The 15,613-nt window shown below is 41.9% G+C and overlaps 1 protein-coding gene across 6 annotated transcripts in view; it reads left to right on the top strand.

Annotated features, from left to right (window-relative positions):
• The window catches only part of EXOC6 (exocyst complex component 6), a 369,989-nt gene that overhangs the window by 147,722 nt on the left and 206,654 nt on the right, over positions 1-15,613 (top strand). For all 6 annotated transcript variants that reach the window (XM_040361791.1, XM_040361789.1, XM_040361790.1 and 3 more), the window contains exons 9-11: positions 3,878-3,961; positions 4,053-4,099; positions 10,935-11,055. In XM_040361791.1, coding sequence (XP_040217725.1) covers positions 3,878-3,961; positions 4,053-4,099; positions 10,935-11,055 — 252 coding nt within the window. The remainder of the gene's footprint in view (positions 1-3,877; positions 3,962-4,052; positions 4,100-10,934; positions 11,056-15,613) is intronic.

Genomic DNA, 15,613 nt, shown 5'->3' with positions numbered 1-15,613 from the left:
AAATAATGGAAAGCCTGAAAACATGACCTGTTGTGACGCCTTGAGGACTGGAGTTGAGAAACACTGATCTAGGCTCAAATAATGGATCAGCTTATATTTGTGAATCATGTTGTATATGCAATTTTTTTATTCAGTCATATTTTGCACAGTTGGTTTTTCTAGGAAATTTGGGAAACAGAGCACCTTTTTTGTTTAATGCCGTGTGTACCTAGAAGAATTGATGCTGGTTTGAAGCTAAAGGGTAGTCAGGCCAAATATTGATTTGATTTGATTTAGATCTTTCTTCTGTTCATTTACTGGCATTTTGTAAATTGATAAAAAATAAACAATTAAAATATATATTAAATATATATTTCTGAAAGCATACTTATTTTTACAGCGTTTATTTTTTATCAATTTACAAATAGCCAGTAAATGAACAGAAGAAAGATCTAAATCAAATCAATATTCATACCCACTATATATGTGTGTGTGTATATATATATTGTGTGTATATTTATATATATATATATATATACCGTATATACTCGATTCTAAGCCTAATTTTTCAGCACTTTTTTTGTGCTGAAAATGCCCCCCTCAGCTTAGACTCGAGTCACCTTTTTGCGCCTGATCTCTCGGATTTTGGGGACCTGGTACCGGCCGGCCGTAGCTCCCCTGGACCCCAAACTGGCACACATATAGCCCCACTCTTCCTCTACAAGTGTGCAAAGTTTGTTGTCCGGGGGACCTACGGCTGGGGAGCACCAATTTTTTCAAAGTCGGGCACCCCTTCTATAGACTTCCATGTTAAACGATAATTTCTCTGATAACTTTGAGGACCCGGGACCGGCCGGCCATAGGTTCCATGGACCCGAAACCTGGCACACACTACTTCTCCTCTATAAGTGTGCAAAGTTTGCAGTCTGGGGGACCTACAGCCGGGGAGCACCGATTTTTCAAACCCGGGCACCCCTTCTATATACTCCCATGTTAAACGTAAGTCTAGTCATGGGCACAGTGAGGCATGGGCACAGTGAGGCATGGACACATTGAGGCACAGTGAGGCATGGGCACAGTGAAGCATGGACACAGTGAGGCATGCACATGGACATAGTGAGGGATAGTGAGGCATACAGATGGACACTATAGGCTTATACTCGAGTCAATACGTTTTCCCAGTTTTTTTGTGGTAAAATTAAATGCCTCGGCTTATATTCGGATCGGCTTATACTTGAGTATATACGGTATATTTATATACTGTATATATATCTATGAATATATCTATATATATATATGTGTGTGTGTGTGTGTGTATATATATATATATATATATATATATATATATATATATATATATATATATATATATATATATATATAAAATATAATATGAAAACTATGGATTATCAAGTTCAGGTCAATATGTATTCTTCTACATACTTTTGGTTCAAAAAAAATCCAATAAGCGTATATTGATTGGTTTGCGCAAAAGTTATATCACCTACGAACTATGGGATAGGGACTTTAATTTTTTTTACTGGTAATGGTGGTGATCTGCGATTTTTAGCGGGACTGTGATATTGTGGTGGACAAATTTGACACTGATTGACACTTTTTGGGGATCAGTGACACCAATACAGTGATCAGTGCTATAAAAATGCACTGATTACTGTATAAATTACACTGACAGCCAGGAAGGGGTTAACACTAGGGGCGATCAAAAGGTTAAATGTTCTTTAGGGAGGTGCTTAGTAACTGTGTGGGGCAGCGTCACACTGAAGGAAAAGAGAGATCCCTGATTTAGCTTAGCTGAATCACAAGATCTCTTTCCCTTCCCGACAGATCACCATTTGCCTTGTTTACACACTGCAGCAAGCTCTCACCAACAGTGCTCCCTGCTTTGTGACAGCAGGCAGGGGATCTTCTCCATGCACCCACTGTCACAATTTCATAACAACATGGCCATGCAGGGTTCCGCCTTACCTCTGAATGAATTGGACTACAAATACTGTCAGGCAATCCAGGCATTACGACTTGTAGTTCTCAAAGAACTGCGAGGGCGCTGGTGAGCGCTCACGTAGTTTATTGATCTTCCTGCCATTTGATAACTGCCTGCCTGTATAGACAGACAGTGTACTTAGAGTCTTCAAGATCCTGGCATTACACCTACAATCTGCTTTAAAGGCTGCAGAGTAAAAACAATTATAAATGCACACTTTCTTTCAACTTCATACAAAAGGTGACATTATGCTTTAACCACTTGTCCACCGCTCGCCGTCAAATGACGGCGGGAGGCAGACCCTATTGTTCTGGGTGGACGTCATATGGCGTCGAGCCCTTTTAAGACACTAGGGGGGTGCGCGCGCCCGCCGCGTCACTGGGGACTGGGGACTGGATCTGTGTGTGTAAACACACAGATCCACGTCCTGTCAGGGAGAGGGGACCGATGGTGTGTCCCTTGTACATAGGGACAACCATCGGTCACCTCCCCCAGTCACTCCCCTCCCCCCACAGTAAGAATCACTCCTTAGGGAATACATTAACCCTAATAAAAAATAAATAAAAATGCTATAAATCTATCCCCTATTTTGTAGACCCTATAACTTTTGCGCAAACCAATCAATATACGCTTATTGCGATTTTTTTCTTACCAAAAATATGTAGAAGAATACGTATCGGCCTAAACTGAGAAAAAAATGTTATAAAAAAAAAAAATGGATATTTATTATAGCAAAAAGTAAAAAATATTGTGTTTTTTTTTTTTTTCAAACTTGTCCCTCTTCTTTTGTTTATAGCGCAATAAATAAAAACCGCAGAGGTGGCCAAAAGAAAGCTCTATTTGTGGGGAAAAAATAATAAAAATGTCATCTGGGTACAGTGTTGCATGACCGCGCAATTGTCATTCAAAGTGTGATAGCGCTGAAAGCTGAAAAATGGCTTGGGCAGGAAGGGGGGGGGGGTGAAAGTGCCCTGTAGGCAAGTGGTTTAATAACTAGACTTTATGTTTAGCTCTTTAAGACATTGCTCTTGCCACAGGTCTTAAAATAATGGTGTCTGAATTAAAAAATAAAAATAAAAAAATAATGGTGTCACATACACCTGTCTGTTAAAAAATGTATAACAAAAAAAGTTGAACTAGTAATAAGAAGGCTGAGGGGGTTGCCAAGTCACTGCTGGAAGCAGAGCAGAATAATAGCTATGCTGCTAAAATGAAATTGTGCTTGGCTGTGAATTTTGAGGATGAAGTTACACCACAATGCCTGCATCTACAGAGATCAGTGTTGGCCTAATCAAAAGCTTATTTGCTGTTTGGTAATAATATGTTAAGATTTAAATGGACACAGTCACTCACAACAGGTACACAGGAAGGTGGTGGAGAGCAAAGTTTTGTGATTTTTACATTAAGGCATCAATGCTTCTTCTTTGAGGATGGATTGCTTCACAGTGTCTGCAGCTACAGAGATCAGCGAATGTTTGTTTTAAACAGGGATCCTCAAACGACGACCCTCCAGCTGTTGTGGAACTACACATCCCATGAGGCATTTAAAACTCTGACGTTCACAGACATGACTAGGCATGATGGGATTTGTAGTTCCTGAACACCTGGAGGGGCCATAGTTTGAAGACCCATGTTTTTAAAGCTGAACTCCAGTCAGCTATAAAAATGTAGTAGTGCTCTCCTTCACTCCCACAATGTGGGCCAGCTCCCAATCTTGTAATAATAATTAAGTTATCATGTGCGGGGAAATAAAAATAATTACAGAAACTGCATATGTGAAAAGGATGTAACCGAGGACCGGAATTTTGCAATGACATTTTATTTATTTTTTTGCTAAATCCAAAAGGGAATTTTGGAAAATATAATTCTAACCTCTGTCTTTGGTTACCATTCTAGGGCGATAAAGAAGTATTTGAGAACTACTACAGAAAGCAAAGAAAAAAACAAGCTCGATTAGTTCTTCAGCCCCAGTCAAACATGGTATATCTCATCATTTGAAGACTGTTTTGGGAACGTTTCTGAAAATGGTTAGATGCAGAATTTATAACTGTGTTTTCTTTTTTCACTATAGCACGAGACGGTTGAGGGATACAGAAGGTATTTCAGCCAGATTGTGGGGTAAGTATAATGTAGCTGGGAAGATTTATATGTATATGGCATCTGAATTTTTTTTATAAATAATGAGAAAAGGCCAATCCACACCAATCAATCACAAACATATCTGGGTGTGAGTGAGATGAATCAGTTACTGGCTACTTTTTCAGTATCTCCAGAGGTTGATACCCCACTGGAGATCCTGAATGTGCCCACGCCCACCATGAAGTTCTACTACATGTACTGTATTCTATGTAATGTACAATAAAATGTTACTGAGAGATTATGACTTTGTCACACTTTGGCTTATACTAATGATGTATAGTGTGGAGGCTCCCATTTTGTGGACTATTCTATTGTTTCCGAGAGGGTAACTTATCAAGTCACTAGTAGCTATTTAACAGTTCAAGATTCCGGTTAAACAAACCATGCTGTTCCACTAGCTAACACATCGAAAGCCACGTATACATGATCAGTCCATCGGATGAAAGCGGACCGATGCCTGGAAACTCCCATCCAGTAAAATGATACATGGTTTTCAATTTTTTTTACAAATAAATATGTAAAAAGTATGGCATGCATTTGTATTCAGCCCCCCTAAGTCAATACTTTGTAGAACCACCTTTCTTTTTGGGGATTTCTCTACCAGCTTTGCACATATAGAGAGTGACATTTTTGCCCATTCTTCTTTGCAAAATGGCTCAAGCTCTGTCAGATTGGATGGAGAGCGTCTGTGAACAGCAATTTTTTGTGCCACTTTGTGTTGGTGTATCATATAAAATCCCAATAATATATGTTTACGTTTTTGGTTGTAACATGACAAAATGTGTAAAAATTCACAGGGCTGTAATACTTTTTCAATGCACTGTATGAATGGACACATTGGCTAACATGGATGGGAGTTTCCAGGCAAAATAAAATGAGAGCTCAAAAGCCTGTATGAGCAGCTTTGTTGAGCTTCTTTGAAATGCAGTGTGCATGAGCCCGTACAATACCTGTACATAAAGGCAGGGCCATCTTAACCCCCCTGGCAGTATTCCCGAGTCTGACTCGGGGTGGGATTTTTGTGCTACGATCGGTAACCCCGAGTCAGACTCAGGCTAGCCCCGCTGCAGCCACAGGCTTGGTTTACTTACCTTGTCCCTGGATCCAGCGATGCCACCGCGCTATGTGAGCGAGCGGGACCTCGCTCGATTCACACAGTGCCTCTGTGTGCCGCCGATCTCCTGCGACGTTACGATGCACGGGAGCGGAGAACGGCGCCAAATTCAAAAAGGTAAACAAACACCTTACATACAGTATACTGTAATCTTATAGATTACAGTACTGTATGTAAAAAATACACCCCTCCCTTGTCCCTAGTGGTCTGCCCAGTGCCCTACATGTTCTTTTATATAATAAAAACTGTTCTTTCTCCCTGCAAACTGTAGATTGTCCATAGCAACCAAAAGTGTCCCTTTATGTCAAAAATGGTTTTAGAGCAGCTAGAAAACAGCGATAATAAATTATAATCACTTGCAGAATTGTGCGATAGCGATTTGTGGGGAAATTTGTCATAAAAAAATAAAAGTAATGACAGCGACAATTCTGCAACTGAGCAAGTTTCAGTGATTTTGAGTTGATTACATTATTGAATAATTTTTATTATAATTATATTATTATTTGTTATAATTATTTATTATATTATAATTTATAATTTTGTTTTTAAAAAAATGTCATACCCGGGATGCCTAACTAGACTCTTGTTTGGTCAGATTTAAGTGAGTTATTCCTAAGGCCCCTTTCACATTGAGGAGTTTTTCAGGCGGTAAAGCGCTAGAAATAGCGCTGCTATCCCGCCTGAAAAAATCCTGCACTGCAGACTCAATGTGAAAGCCCGAGGGCTTTCACACTGAGGCGATGCGCTGGCGGGAGACAAAAAAATCTCCTGTCAGCAGCATTTTTGGAGCGGTGAGAGGAGCGGCATGTATACCGCTCCTTCACCGCTCCTTCCCATTGAAAACAATGGGAACCGCGGCAATACCGCCCGCAATGCGCCTCTATAGAGGCGCATTGCGGGCGATATTAACTCTTTATCGGCCGCTAGCGGGGGTTAATACCGCACCGCTAGCGGCTGATACCCGCGGCAATTCCGGCGGTATAGCGCCACTATTTTTAGCGGCGTTATACCGCCACCGCAGCTCCCGCCCCAGTCTGAAAGGGGCCTAAGAATTACAGGCCTACAGTATAAAACTCCAAATTCCCTTGCAAATAATTGTACCGCTTTCAGCACCTTTTTTCTGAAAGAATCATACCGCCAGGGAGGTTAATAGCATCATGGGCCCCTGGGCAAAGTAATGCTCTGAGGCTCCTACAATGAAGACAGTGCTGCTTTGGGGAAAGTGCTGGGGCCCCCATGCAGCTGGGGCCCCTGGGCAGTGCCCAGGAGTGCCCTCTCATTAAGACAGCCCGCATAGAGGCAGTTGTGACATCTCTTTAGCATTTCCTGGATAGCTGCTGTGAAACACTGTAAAATGCACTTGACTTACTTCAACTTGCTCTTTAGCTTCCTTTATCCCCCCTTTGCCCATTGGCTGAATTTCTGTTGTTGGACCTATTTCCAGCCAATAAGGAAAGAGGTGGTTGTATGCATAAAAATCTGAAGGCACAGTTGGTTCTTACAAAGTCTAATTTCCAGTCTGAGTTTTCACAGCTGCTATCTAGGGATTGCTGGATAGCTGTGACAGGCAAAAGGGAGTTAAACATAGCTTACAACAGCCTCTATCCGCAGGTAATATTAAATAGGATAGCTAAAAGAACACAGTTTGATTTAAGTGATCAGAAGGATGTTAGTTGGAACATGTTAGTTCTATAGAATCAGTTCCTTTGTTCTTTCAACAGTGAAGCATCTACTGTATTTAACATATACATACACAAAAAAAAGAGGGAAAGCTGCATAATCCTTTCATGGATATTATTACATTAATATATGTAAATATACTCATCCCATTTTCAAAACGAATATATTTGTGGTTAGACTTTCGCAAATTTTTCTTCACATTAGGCTAATAGACAGTTTTTCTTATTAAAACAGGAAATCGTCAGTGTTAGAAAATCTGACCCCCTTCTCCTTACTGATTAGTATTTACCATACACAGGATGATAATATAAAAATCCCTTCATCTAAACAACTTTTTTTAACATGATGTGATTTATGTTTAGTGCCCCCTTAATAACAGGTTCTTGATCCTAATGAGAAACACTGTGGTCATCCACATCTGCTATAATTAATGTGGTCATTAAAATGTCTAGAGACTACGTTAAAGTGTATGGAAACTCTTACAATGATCTTCTTTTATTTTCTCCATTTTGGTCTGTTAAATATACTATTGAAAGCATTTTGTTATATCTGTTTGATAAGTGTACAAATATACCTGTTGTCTTGTCCTCTGGTCTTGTCAGAATTTCAGCGCCATCCTGTGTGCACTTCTTGTGTTCTCTCAAGGAGCCCACCCAGTCCATATCTTAGGACTATGTAGAATAGACTCGGGATGGGTCTGATTAGTTCGGCAAAATACAATTAGCAGGGCTGACACCACTCAAGTATTGCAGATATGTACTGCATTATATTTTTACCAAGACATATAGCTAGATTCAGGTACAGCCGCCTATCTTTAGGTCGGCGTAGCGCATCCCATTTGCACTACACCGACGTAACATAGTGAGGCAAGTAATGTATTCACAAAGCACTTGGGGCCAGATTCACATAGAACTACGTTACGCTGCGGCGGCGTAACATATCCCATTTACGTTACACCGCCGCAAGTTTACAGCGTAAGTGCCTGATTCACAAAGCACTTACCTGTAAACTTGCGGCGGCGTAGCATAAATCCGCCCAGCGCAAGCCCGCCTAATTCAAATGGGGCGGGGACCATTTAAATTAGGCACGTTCCCGCGCCGAACGTACTGCGCATGCTCCGTCCCTAAAGATTCCCAACGTGCATTGCACTAAAGGACGTCGCAAGGACGTCATTGGTTTCGACGTTAACGTAAATGGCGTTCAGCGTCATTCACGGACGACTTACGCAAACGACGTGAAATTTAAAAATTTGACGCGGGAACGACGGCCATACTTAACATTGGTTAGTCCACCTAGAGGGCAACCTTAGTTTTACGCGATGCATCTCTACGGAAACAACGTAAATTTAGAGCGACGGGCAAAGCGGACGTTTGTGAATCGGCGTAACTAGTCATTTGCATATTCTACGCCGACCGCAATGGAATCGCCACCTAGCGGCCAGCCTAGAATTGCAGCCTAAGATCCGACAGTGTAAGTCAATTACACCTGTCAGATCTTAGGGCTATCTATGCGTAACTGATTCTATGAATCAGACGCATAGATACGACAATCGTATCTCAGACATACAACGGCGTATCAGGAGATACGCTGTCGTATCTCTTTTGTGAATCTGGCCCTTGCCTCCTAAGTTACGTCGGCGTAGCGCAAATGGCCCGGCGTAACCCTGCCTAATTCAAAATAGGCAGGTAGGGGGCGTGTTGTATGGTAATGAATTCACGATTCATTACCATACATGTAAATGAAGCGCCGATCATACGGCGCATGCGCGCGCATGCTCAGTATCACGTCGCAAATACTCCTTGCTTTCGACTTGAACGTAACCTACGCCCAGCCCCATTCTGAATCGGCTTACGCAAACAACGTAAACAAAGTAAAATTTGACGGCTGTCCGACGTCCATACTTAACATTGGCTGCGCCATCTTTTTTGTGCTTTATCTCTACGCCTGAGAACGCCTTACATAAACGGCGTATCTTACATGCGATGGCCGTGAGTACGTTTGTGAATAGGCGTATCTTGATCATTTGCATATTCTCGGCGTAAATCGACGTACACGCCCCTAGCGGCCAGCGTAAATATGCAGCTAAGATACGACAGCGTAGGAGACTTACGCCGGTCGTATCTTAGCAACAGAGAAGCGTATCTAAATTTGAGCATACCGCTTAAATATACGACGGCGCAGATTCGGACTTACGACGGCGTATCCACTGATACGTCGTCGTAAGTCTTTATGAATCTAGCTAATACACTTTAAAGCCTAGCTTAGGCCAACTCTTTTTTAAACTTTGGGGTAGGGAAAGCTTAGAGGCTTTTTCATGTGTTTATCATTACCTATGTCTCAATGGCAAAGGAACCGATGAATCTTTTTACTGAAGGCACAGACAGCAATAAAAACACTTCTTTATTAATGTGGGGAAGAGTTGGAACCAGGTTTTCCTTGTCAAAGTATTTTATTGATTGAATAAGCAAGTAAATTACAATACAGTTGTATTAAATACTACAACAAGCCATACGTGTTTAACAGAAATGGTAAAACTCTCTAAGGTCCAACAGTAAACTACCGATAAGTAGGTTATTTAACTACTATAGAAAAAGTACATTAGTTAATAAAACGTGAGATAACTGACTTCGGTGGAAATTATGCTACCGTATGAGGTAATAGCTTGGACCAGAACTATTAAAACTGTTAAGTAGAATAATACTTTATTACTCTTCAGAAAATAAGGGAAAAATAAATTAAATAATACCAAAAAGGAATTTTTAAAGAAAGAGGGGGGAAGAGAGAAAAAGTACAGGACTTCACTGGAACCAGGTTTTACAACTGTGAGAGGAATTCTTCTCAATGGATTCACAGACAGCACTAGAAACTTGACAAAGGTGACCTGTTATATTGTATATATTTTTGCGCTGCTCAAAGTAGAGGTGAAGGCATAGCCCTCTGTCCCAGAACATGAGGCGCAGGCTTAGCCTGATACCAGTCCAGAGGGCTATTAAGTGTAAAGAGGAAAGGATCGCTGCTACTCCCGACCAGCCCAGGTGAATAAATTATAAGGAGCGACCTCAGCCATTGGCATGGGGGGTCATGTAGGCTGAGGTCGCTTCTTATCGTTTTATTCAGCTGGGTCGATTGGGAGTAGCGCCGAATCCTGGGAGTTGTGCTACTCCCGACCAGCCAAGGTGAATAAACGATAAGGAGCAACCTCAGCCCTTGATGTGGAGGAGACATATAGGCTGAGGTCGCACGTTATTGTTTATCCACCTCGGCTGGTCGGGAGTTGTGGTGATCCTTTGCTCTTGAGAAAGATCTTACTGGGGTTGATTTCCTAAAACTGGAGAGTGTAGAATGTGGTTAAGCTATGCATGGTAGCCGATCAGCTTTGAACTTCAGCTTGTTCAATTTAAGCTTTGACAAAAAAAAAAACTGGAACTTGATAGGTTTCTATGCAGAGCTGCACCAGATTTTGCACTTTCCAGTTTTAGTAAATCAACCCCACTGTGTCTCACTCTTAGCAAATCTTGGGTGAAGTTGGTTGTATGGCCAGAGTAAAGCCTTGTACACACGATCCAATTGTTGGCAGGGGATTGTCTGTTGACAGACTGTTGTCCTAAAATCTGACTGTTAGTATGCTCCTTTTGACAATTGTTGTCCAACTTTCTGCCAACAAATATTGGATGACATGCTGGTAAATTTTCCGCGGACAACGCCAGATTTTCTATTGGTCAGTTAACAAGTCGGTCACACAAAAGTTGAAAGTACAAACACGCATGCTTGGAATCAATGCTCACCAAACACAAAATTGGCAGAAGGGGCCCAAAGGGTGGCACTCAAGAGCTGAAATTCCTTGTAGTACGTTTGTGTTTGTTGCACGAAAATTGTGTACCGTTAGTATGCAAGACAAGATCCAGGCACACGCTGTAAGACAAAAATCTGACGCTCGGTTGGCCAACAATTGGATCAAGTGTATGTGGGCTCTAGAATATATGCAAAATATGTCATGTTTTTCCATTACTCTGATTGCAGGTTTTTTGTTGTGGAAGATCATATTTTGCACGTGACTCAAGGTCTGGTAACAGGGACCTATACCACAGAGCTGTGGACCATGGCGCAGTCAAAGATCATAGCTGCCCTACGCACACATTCCGTAAGTGATACCGACCGTGGGTTTCTTTTATGAAGAAGAGTCTTCTGTACGTTGAAAAGAAGAGTGATGTCAAAGTGAGAAATTGCCCTTCCATCATGGTGCTTTTTTTGTAATTAGATGTTGCTCAGATTTAAGAGGAGACCTGCCAGGCTTTTGTTTTTTCCCAGTGTGAGCCACAGCCATGGGCTATTTGCATAATCCTTCTCTGATTTACAACTGACTGGGCCCTCAAAACTCACTCTGAGTCCTGTACTTTAGAATATGCAGAGTTAATCTGCTGTTATTATTGCAATCTGTCCTCATTAGTCTCAACTGACCTCTTCATTAGAACAGACTGAATAGTTCAGTTCTGGGAGCACCACCAGGAAATAGTTCCTAATTATCATCCCAAATAGCTAGGCCTCAAGATAGGCTCAGCCAGCAAAGCTTTATAACATGTCATCACGTTGCAGAGCTTGACTTTGGGGTCATACTTGGGTCTTAAAGTGCCTGACTTTGTTGCAAGACATCTCATGTTTGTAAAGGGACAGACAACTATGATGAGTATCTCTACCCAAAAGGCAAATTGGGGGTAGGTGAACCAAATGATATTGTTTGGGGCTGTAAATAAAATAAAATAATAAAAAAATAAAATAAAATTCTTTGCTTTATTGAACCTGAAATTAACTTTGTGTCGGATGACTTGCAAGCAACGTTATCAATAATGGGCCAGATTCAGGTAGGGGCGCGCAAAACTGCGGCAGCGTAACGTATGACATTTACGTTACGCGGCCGCAAGTTTTACAGGCAAGTGCTTGATTTACAAAGCACTTGCCTGTAAAGTTGCGGCGGCGTAGCGTAAAAGGGGCCGGCGTAAGCGCGCGTAATTCAAATGATCCCGTAGGGGGCGTGGATCATTTAAATAAGGCGCGCCCTGCACCGAACGTACTGCGCATGCGCCGTCCCTTAAAATTCACGGACGACTTATGCAAACGACGTAAAATTTTGAAATCGCGACGCGGGAACGACGTCCATACTTAACATTGGCTGCGCCTCCTAATGGCAGGAGCAGCCTTACGGCGAAAACGACGTACGCAAACGACGTAAAAAACGAGCGCCGGCCGCACGTACGTTTGTGAATCGGCGTAAGTATGCAATTTGCATACTCTACGCCAGTGTTTCTCAACTCCAGTCATCAAGGCGCCCCAACAGGTCATGTTTTCAGGCTTTCCATTATTTTGCACAGGTGATTTGATCAGTTTCACTGCCTTGGTAATTACCACAGCCATTTCATCTGAGGGAAATCCTGAAAACATGACCTGTTGGGGCGCCTCGAGGACTGGAGTTGAGAAACACTGCTCTACGCTGACAACTACGGGTGCGCCACCTAGCGGCCAGCGTCAGAATGCACCCTAAGATACGACGGCATAAGAGACAATTATACCAGTCGTATCTTAGGGTGTCGCTACAGTCGGCGTATCTAGCTTTCTGAATACAGAAAGTAGATACGCCGGCGCTACTTAGCAATTACGCTGCGTATCTATGGAGACAATTGCTCTCTGAATCTACCCCATTGGTACCTTGATTCCATGTTTTTATTGCACAAAAACAACAGCAAAAAACTCACTAGTTGAAGCTAGCTTGTTTATTAGAGATTATTAATGAAATTCTTATGATTTTCTATATTTCCAGCTCTTCTATTTTTAACTATCCATGTGTGAGATATAACCAAGTTATTGACATCTTAGAAGTCGTATTGGTACCTAATAGGACTGATGATAGCGAGTTAACCTTTTTTTCTTTTTCTTTTAACCGAAAATGAGCGATTTAAAGAGGTTGTAAAGGTAAAAAATGTTTTCCCTAAATAGCTTCCTTTACCTTAGTGCAGTCCTCCTTCACTTACCTCATCCTTCCATTTTGCTTTTAAATGTCCTTATTTCTTCTGAGAAATCCTCACTTCCTGTTCTTCTGCCTGTAACTCCACACAGTAATACAAGGCTTTCTCCCTGGTGTGGAGTGTCGTGCTCGCCCCCTCTCTTGAGGGGGGAGGGGACAAGCAGGAGAGTCAGGACGCCCACTAACACACAGCTCCTTTCTCTATCTGCAACGTAGAGAGCATCCTGACTCTCCAGTAGTCCAAGAGGGGGCGCACGAAACTCCAAACCAGGGAGAAAGCCTTGCATTACTGTGTGGAGTTATGGACAGGAGAACAAGAAGTGAGGATTTCTCAGAAGAAATAAGGAGATTTAAAAGCAAAATCGAAAGATGAGGTAAGTGAAGGAGGACTACACTAGGTAAAGGTAAAGGAAGCTCTTTAGGGAAAAAAAAAATTGTACCTTTACAACCCCTTTGACCTTGTTGTTTGCTATTTGAGTTCATGTGCTTTTATATGAATTTTCTCTAATTTAACATAATTTTACTGACATACATAAATTAGCATGTTTGTATAAGAAAATATGACTTTACATACAATGGCTACAAAATAAACTGCATGCAATTCTAAAAGAAATTCATTAAAAAAATTATTAATTTATTTAACTGCTTGCCGACCAGCCGCCGCAGTTATACAGCGGCAGGACAGCTCTGCTGGGTAAGATCACGTAGCTATGCGTCATCTCGCCGAGTAGCCAATAGGGGCGCGCGCACACGCGCCCCCCACTCGCCCCTGTTGCCGTCGCGCGTGCCCAGCGATCGTTACAGAGTGAGAACCGGGAGCTGTGTGTTTACTGTGTGTCCTGTCAGGGGGAGAAATGTAGCTGTCGGGTGTAGCCGCTGCCATTCCTGGTAAGGGAATCTGGCAGTGAAGCCTTTCGACTTCACAGCCAGTTCCCTACTGCATGAAGCGTGCTGCACTTTCTAATTGGTCCAGCGGCAGAGGAAGGAGGAGGGGCCGAACATCTGAGAGATGGCACCGCAGCCCTGTCTCCTGGAAGTGGGGAACGGTACCTGTCAAAAACGGTTACCTGTTCCCCCTCCCCCGAAAGGTGCCAAATGTGGCACTGGAGGGGGGGAGGAAACGGATAAGTGGAAGTATAACTTTTGAGTGGAACTCCACTTTAAGTTGTACCATCCTACACCTACCATAACTTGTTTACCCTCAGGTATGGTTTGTTAGGTCTGTTTTCTTTGAGTATAAAAAGGCTTTGGCCCGTAGTAGTGAGCAGAATCTAAATAATGGACAAGGCCAAAGTACACAATTTTGTGAAGACACATAAAATGTATGATACATTTCAAGAAGGTATCCTGTAGGTAGGAGATGCTGAAAAAAGGGAACATGCACTTTAGGGTGGAGTACATGAATGCAGTAGGGCCATTTAATTCATGAGTCTCACTGCACTGATGCCAATTGGCCTTAGACTGCTGTAGTTTATTATCTGTGCATGATTTAAGCTTGCTATATCATATTGTCATGATGGTGTTTCATGCACAGCTTTGACAGTTGTTATCTGTGTGTCATAATTGGAGTCAACATCCTTGCGGACCATCTGCTTAACCACTTGCCACCCACCCACTGTCAAATGATGGAGGAGTGGTGCGGCTCTCATTCTGGGACAACGTCATAGGACGGAAAATTCGTTTCACAGTTAGCCTACTGGAATAATATTATTTGTAGTGTATCACTGATATATAGTGTGTGTCTGTGTATATAGATATACACGGTGTATATATACTGTATACATTCACTAGTCTGTTAAAAAGTTTTGAGGGGTCAGATCTTGCCTTGGAGCCCCCTGAACTTCATTTGTAAATTTTGATTTGACTTTTTATTTGGAGCATTGACAGGCCCCCCAGACTAGTCTCTTAAGTGACTTGTTGAAAGGCTTAGGTACTGTTATATGCGATATAAGGCAACGTGCCTATGCTCTGACCTTCAGAAAGTCAGTATTTACATAGGATGCTTGGGCCATCAGGGGCATGCTGGAGAGATGGTTGTGAAAAATGCAAGGTATGTCTTTTCCCCTTATGCTGTCTACAGTTATTTGGCCACATTGATTTTTTTTACTTTTCTTTTTTCCCTCTAATGACAAGTTTGCTTAAAAGTCAGTACTGCGTAGGTCTTGACAGCTTCTACTAACATTTGTTTAATTCAGATAGACTACAAAGTATGGTTTATCTTGGCCCAGAGTTGTATATAATTAGAATTACAACATAGAGTGCTTCTTTTTTACTGTGAAAGTTCCAGTCTTCAGGACAGTTTAGAGAACTTGGTAGTCGTTATTGTTCAGTTGCAACCCCATGCCAAGGTCTTTCACACCACTTTGAAGAAGATGGAGCTGGGCCAAGCAATAAAGTGTCTGAAACAGGAGAGATAAGCCTCTGCTGCATAATTCATACTAGAAAATCCTTTTTCGTACTTCTTATTTTTTTGACTTCCTCCAAACACTTCAAGTGCAGCCATTGCTTACGCTGATCATAGATGTACAAACAGATCCTTAATTCCTCCCTTCCTATTTCTGCCTGTGACCGTTAGCCTCGCTAGTGCTGTCTCTTTCCAAATCATCCTAAGTACCGTATTTACCGGTGTATAAGGCGACCGGGTGTATAAGTCGACCCCCTAATTTTACAGTTTTTTTTAAGA

This window comes from Rana temporaria, chromosome 8, assembly GCF_905171775.1.
Source record: "Rana temporaria chromosome 8, aRanTem1.1, whole genome shotgun sequence".
In the NCBI taxonomy this organism is placed as follows: Eukaryota; Metazoa; Chordata; class Amphibia; order Anura; family Ranidae; genus Rana; species Rana temporaria.
This window is presented reverse-complemented; position numbering and strand designations above follow the sequence as displayed.